Source organism: Capsicum annuum, chromosome 9 (genome assembly GCF_002878395.1).
Source record: "Capsicum annuum cultivar UCD-10X-F1 chromosome 9, UCD10Xv1.1, whole genome shotgun sequence".
In the NCBI taxonomy this organism is placed as follows: Eukaryota; Viridiplantae; Streptophyta; class Magnoliopsida; order Solanales; family Solanaceae; genus Capsicum; species Capsicum annuum.
In genome coordinates, this window is record NC_061119.1 from 47187813 (window position 1) to 47194790 (window position 6978).

Sequence of the window (6978 nt, forward strand, 5' to 3'; positions counted from 1 at the left end):
CGTAAAACACCATCATTTCAGCCATTAACGCGTCGCGCCATAAGCTAAAATGACATTTGTCAGTTTTCAGTAAGACTCTGTGATTATACCTCATCGCGGAGGGCTCCTAAATCCTAACTGTCCTTTTTCCAGTGAATCTCTGCAATGTCTCCGCGCCGCGCTAAACTTCCAGGTCGCAAACAAAGTTGCAATGCAATAGCTCCACATCGCGCCATCTCCTAATTTCTCAGTTGTCAAATTCCAGTGACACCCGCGTCGCGCCAGGTTCTCATTTTGAAAAATTTTGACAGAAATTAAAATACGCATCTAGGGTTAAATAGGTCTTTTCCCATGATTTTATTCTACCCAGATGTGGGATTTAAACCCTAAAAACGTTCTTAGCTACTTATTATTCACTTTTTCCCCAATATCAAGAACATTCTCTCTTAAGAAAATAAAATCCTAGCCCTTGAGAATCAAGGTCAATCTCAAGAAATCCATCCAAGAACTCCAAGAGCCTTCAAGGTTTCCTTTCTCGGGTATGCATAGTATTCATTCATGGATTCCTTTCGTCTATGAAGCCCAAGAATCAAGTTTTAAACTATGAATTATGATATTCATTCTATGTGTCGATTATGTTCATGTGGTTGTTGTTGTTGTATGATTCCCAAGTTGGAATCTTTATGTATTTTTATGAAAATATGTTAGCATGTGAGTTGAAAACCATGAATTTTAGTTGGTTATAATATGTTAATTTGATGATTATGCCATGCCCTAAGTCATACACTCTAAGTGTTTGATCAAATGACTAAGAGACTACAAATTATGTAATATGACTCAATTGTGACTTAAGTGAAGGATTCATGTTTTACCCTTATGTTCAAATGACTCTCATACTATTAATGTGCAATGTAGATGTTTGTTGAAATGCTCATGATGTTACAGTATGAAATTATGACATTGAGTATATGCATACCTACCATGTACAAGATTATGATAACTATGTACTTCATGAAATCCCCAACTTATTGTATTATGGATTGTTGATGTTGGTCGTGTATTCAAGAATGTCATGTCTTCTCAGTTTTTTTCTATCGAGTCCTGGGGGTACTTGTACCTGACAATTTAGTAGTGTGCCTATAGCCAGTGCCGTGTTTTCATGATATCCTCAGTCAAGTCATGTTCAGTAGAATTCAGTCAGTCATGTGACTCAGGAAAACTCAGTAAACTCAATAATCCCAGTAATCTCAGAAAGCTCAGTACTTCAGTAATCTTAGTAGTATTCCGTTAGTCAATAGAACTCAATGTACTTAGTCCAGTTCAGTTAAGTTAATTATGTTTAGTGTCTATTCAGATGGGAGTAGGATTTAGTACCGAGTGAATCCAAGGATGAGGACACACACCGACAGTTGAGGGTGTGATCCTTAGAAACAATCCTTGTGTTCCAGAACTATGTAGCTAACATAGGTTGAGATATCAACACTGACAAATAATTGTTGATGAGGTGGATAAACACTGTCAGATAAGGGTCACACCGTTCTCTTTTGGGGACACTGTCAGATGAGGGTCACCCACAGCTTATCTTTATTAGTGGCGTGGTATTGACACCCTTCCAATTGGGATTACAGATTGGGCCCCAACCTATCTATATTGCTTTATTTGAGGCATGTAGGTTAGATGACTACTTCCCACAGTTATAGTTTCAGACTCAGTCTCAGTAATAGAACTTAGATATTTCTTCAAAATTTTAGGGTTGTCAAATATAGTCAATTCAGAATAGGAGAAACTCAGTTAGTTCCATCAGAACCTAGTCTGTCAGATACAATCGCTTAATATCAGTTATATCAGTTATCAGTGACTCATGTTATCTGCAATCAGACTCAGTTGTTAGTACTATCACAAGTTCAGTCACAGTCACTTATTCATGTATGTATTCTCACATTCATGTTATACAGTCAGTTAGCATTGTTCATGCATTTGAACCCTTTGCATTCAGCCTACCTCATATACATACCAGCACATTCAATCGTACTAACGCATTTCTGCTATGGTGTTTTATGCCATAGATTCAAAAGCACGAGCTCTAGAGCATCAGTAGCATTCCAGTTTTAGCAATCAGAGTTAGCAGTGAGTCCTCATCCTTCGAGGACATGATCATTACTTTATTTCTTCATTACTTAGTTTATTTCAGTAGTTGGAGTTAGTTGGAGACATGTCCCATCAACTCCTTATTCAGACAGTTTAGAGGTTTTTAGACTATATTGTTTTCAGATTAGATATTTTCAGACATTTTTTCAGTTTTGGTATTGCCGTACCACATTATTCAGATATGGTTTTATCAGATGTTTATCAGTTTTGAACCTTATGGCATGTTTTAGCCTACTATTTTCGCATTTATACAGTATATTATGTAGTGTTCAGGCATAGATTTCAGTCATAGGTTAGCTTGTGGTCCTTTGGGGTCATGAGCACCGTGTATCATTCCGGGTATCAGATTCGGGGCGTTACAATGTACCACACATACATCAGCAAAATCTCTACCCTTCAAATTATTAAGAAAACTTAAAACATCATCATTAGTTTTCAATATTTAATAACCACCCTTTTTGTTAACTCTACACCCAAAATTTTCAATTTTTTCAACACCTAATTTCAGTGCTAATTTCTGAAATAATATTATATGCAACTGATCTATATCTACTCTAATTTTTTCAAGATTACAAATTCTACTAATATACTTTAGCTCAAAATGTGACAAAAAACAGCCCTCATAGCGAAATTGAAGTGTCACTATTCTTAAAGCACTTTGGTTACCATGCCTTTAAAAATCACAAGAAAATACATGCAATTAGTCAATTTATACATATATACAAAGAATCTTAATTTTTAAAGATAAATAACAAAAAGCTCTAATTTTAAAGCAAAAAAGTGTAAACAGGTGCAAAGATTTTTCTCCATATGTCTGATATGTTACAATGGACCAGTGATATATACAATATTCAAGACAATTAAAAATAAATTCAGTCGAAATTGTGATTTTATGAAAAAAATCCTAAAATCTAATCGAAATCACAATATATGTCATTAAAAGCATAATACTACTACATATTAATCTAAAACTAGCATATGACACAAAACAATACAAAAATCCAAAAAAAATTCAGTCAAAATTGTGATTTTATTAGAACCTAATTGAAATTACAAAATATGCCATTGAAGACATAACACTACTACATATACATCTTACACTTGTATTAGACATGAAACAGAGCAACACCCTTCAAAAATTTCAATAAAAAAAGTATTTATCGAGTAAAATTCTAGAACTTAAAAATCGACACAAAAATTTGAGCAAAAACCAACAAACAAAAATGAACATAAAATAATTAGGTGAATAATTAGGATAAAGTTACATAAATAGCTTCAATTCCGTCTTAAAACTACATTAACAGCCAAAGATTTCACTGGAACAAATTTGAAAGTGGAAAAGTTAAGTATCGGTGTCTAGGTGGCAAAAATCGAACGAGAAAATAAATGGGGCTTATGAGGTTTTTTTGTCCATTCCACGTAATGTTTTACATGTAATTTAGGATTTAATTTTTTTTAATAATGTGTTAGCGTTTACACTACACACTCAAGTTAGCACTAAAAAAAGGGATTTAAAATATTATATTTTGATGAATTGAAGGGTTTAGCTAATAAGATCTAAGTAGAAGTGTTTATATTACAAAATCGAATAAGTATAAAAGTCCAGACGACTAGTTGCCCAAAATATATTTCATTAATTTGGAAACATAAATCTTAGCTAGAAAAAATTACATCTCACACAATCACCGACAAAATAAAAACACAGTGTACCATCTACCACATTTATCCTTTTATTTATTTTTCCTATTCAATACAAGGAGGAATTTATCCCATATAAATAGATGTGATTTTGTATATTTTTCTAAATATAAAAAAATATAGAATGCATAAAAGAGAGTAATTATATTAGTGAAAGAGAGAGCTAAGACAAAAAAAATATTCCGAGTCTTCAGCTATATTTATTATACAAAAAAGAGTAATTATATATTGAAGAAAAGTATTCTTGTGATGAGTTTTAGACTCTTCAACTAAGCCATCATGATGAGCTGTTGTATCTTGGAGGGGATAATTTAAGAAATATACTATTAAATCTATGTACATTATGTCATAGTGAATTTGAATCTTAAAGAGAGCGACATATTCACGCTTAGCCAAAAAGAAAATTATTTTATTTTTCATTATAATTTTTCAATTGTAATTTATTATATTTAATAAAAATTAAAAAATTATTATAATTATGATAAATTACACTAACACTTATATTGTGCAGTTTTTGAAGTTAAAACCAACACAAAATAATGACGTAAGTGCCAAATACCCTATTTTGTTGTTACACAAAATCTTGAAATTCCAGAGAGTTGTCATTTCGGAGCTGCTGCAGAGTGAAATCTAGATTGGAAATGTGTAAATAATTCATCTCTTGAAGGTAGATATTCTTTGACTTGGCTGCAGTTATTATAGTTCTCTCTCCAAGCACAATAATTTGGAAATTTCTCACTTGTCACCCAAATTACACCTGAGGCTTCTTCAATTATTCCCATCCAAAATGCTAATGCATTTGCAGCAATATCAGCAAATCCAATTTGGTCTCCACCAAAAAATTTCTTATGCTTGAGTTCATTATCAAGAATTTTTAGCAACTCAACGCACTCCTCTTTAGCTTTCTCTTGCTCCTCTCCTTCGCCCAATAAAGCCTTCCCCATTGTTGGCAAGCACTGCAAAACACTCAAGATTTTGAGTTTCAATAAATATATTTACACAATCAAATCATTTACAAGGAAATTAAGTAAAATTCATATTATAAGCATGAATTTAACTTATACATATGTTTAGATCATACACATGATATCTAACTAATATGACATCTGTAATTTTGAAATGAGGTAGGTTATGTGTTACAAGAAGCAGAGATAACAGCTAAAAGTATCCCTTTTAATTTGTTTGTCTTTTGTTACTATTCGGGCAATCAAAGAACATTTTATTTGACCATAGATTTTTTTCAAATACTTTGTAGATATTATTGAAATGTTAACTATTTATAATACATTTTATGTAATTTCTAAATATATAAATTTTATTTTAAAAAAGATTGAGGATTCTATTTTGAAATTCAAACCAAAAATTTATTAATTTGATCCTAACTGAAGAGGAAGTATAATTTATAACTTGATAAAAATAATACTAACTAAACTACTAACAAACTAATCAACACTATTAATAAAATTTCTTGGACAGAATATATTGTAACATAAATCCAGATTAAATTACCTTATCATCAAGGAACTTAGCCCAAAAACGAGCTATAGCTCGCTCATATGGGTCTTTAGGCAAGATGGAAGGTCCTTCAAAAGTTTCATCAATGTATTCGATAATTACCATAGACTCGCAGATGGGCTTCCCATTGTGAATTAACACTGGGATTTTCTTGTGAATTGGATTGGATTCAAGAAGCAGAGGACTCTTATTTTTTGTATCTTCTACTATAAGTTCATACTCTACTCCCTTAGTCTTCAGAGCCCACTCAACTCTGTGAGTAAAAGGGCTCAGTGAAACACCAAGCAGCTTTATTTCTGCCATATCACAATTTTGGTAATGGTGGGTTTTCTCTCTTGATCAATTCTGGCCTTATTTTCACAGAGCAAAAGAACAGTGAACTGTCTTCGCTACCAAGCAAAGCCAATGGACTTCTTACACAATTCAGTTGTCTAATTTAATGCTTCTACATTGACCGACGACTTTTCCTCAATTATGTACTAGTGACGATAGACCAGTGCCGAGCACGGTGGATCCAACATACTAAGCTTTACTTTTTAAAATTATTATGAAAGCAATAAAATAAATTATCATTATTAAATAATTTTAAATAATTTAAGTTTTTTATTATTCTAATTTATAATATTTTTTTATTTTAATTTAAGTGACACTAATATAATTTCGAAAGTTAACCAAATATCATGATTGAAGTAGCTAAACAGACATGTCTAAATGACTTGTAATAACTAATTGGAAGCGATAATACAAAATTGCTATAAAAAATACTTGTGAAAATAATTTTAGTGAGCCTCATATAAGATGTCAGGTTAATTTAAAATACAAAGAGTTAATTTATCATTTTATGTATATTTTACCCTTTTTATCACATTTATTAATTTCTTAATATTTAAATAATTTATAATAATTAATTAGAGATGATGTAGTAAACTACGGGTGAAACAGCTGAAGCAGACATGTCATAAATGTCTATTTTACTTATTTATTTTTATTAATTATTATTAATTTTTTAATATGTAAATGACATATAATAATTAATTAGGGGTGATATAGTAAAATTACAGAACAAACAGTGGTCGACAAGCAGGTCGATCACCGAGATGAAAAAGTTGTTAAAAAAATTTAAATTTAATTTCCTTATTTGCTTATTTTATGCTTCAATAGTTGTACCTAATAAAAATTAATATTTTGATCACTCAAATCATAGATCGTAACTATGTATTTATTTTTTATTTGAATCTAATCATTGAGATCTCAATAGATGTACTACTTTCATACCTTTTTTGACACAAATATTACTATTGTAAAGTACTTCATTCGATCATTTTTAATTTATAATTTTTTAAATCTATTTTATCAGCGTTATTAAATATTTTTTATAATCAAATACTTAAATGACTTAGTATAACTATTTAGAAGTGATATGATAAAATTACTATAAAAGTTACTTATGAAATTTTTTTAAGTGAACCCCGTATAAGTCGACAACTTAATTTAAAACATCAATGGTTATATTAGAAGTAATATAATAAAATTACAATAAAAAATACTTGTGGAAAAATAATTAAGTGGACTCCATATAAATCGTCAAGTTAATTTAAAACATCAAGAGTAAACTAATAATTTTTTGTTTATTTAATC

The 6978-nt window shown here is 30.6% G+C and overlaps 1 protein-coding gene across 1 annotated transcript; it reads right to left on the reverse strand.

Moving 5' to 3' along the window:
* Positions 1 to 4275: 4275 nt before the first annotated feature.
* Positions 4276 to 5889, reverse strand: LOC107842135 (probable glutathione S-transferase). The gene is made up of 2 exons (XM_016685903.2): positions 5335 to 5889; positions 4276 to 4781 (listed from the first exon to the last, which is right to left on the reverse strand). Exons 1-2 carry the CDS (start codon positions 5641 to 5643, stop codon positions 4428 to 4430), a joined length of 663 nt encoding a protein of 220 aa, XP_016541389.2. The 5' UTR covers positions 5644 to 5889; the 3' UTR covers positions 4276 to 4427.
* Positions 5890 to 6978: the final 1089 nt, after the last annotated feature.

What these genes read in the sequence shown, in the direction of transcription:
- LOC107842135 (XM_016685903.2), bottom strand. Translation starts at nt 5,643, where the DNA reads ATGGCAGAAATAAAGCTGCTTGGTGTTTCACTGAGCCCTTTTACTCAC. An exon ending in CTAAGTTCCTTGATGATAAG is followed by an intron (nt 4,782 to 5,334) that starts GTAATTTAATCT and finishes AGTGTTTTGCAG; the next exon opens with TGCTTGCCAACAATGGGGAA.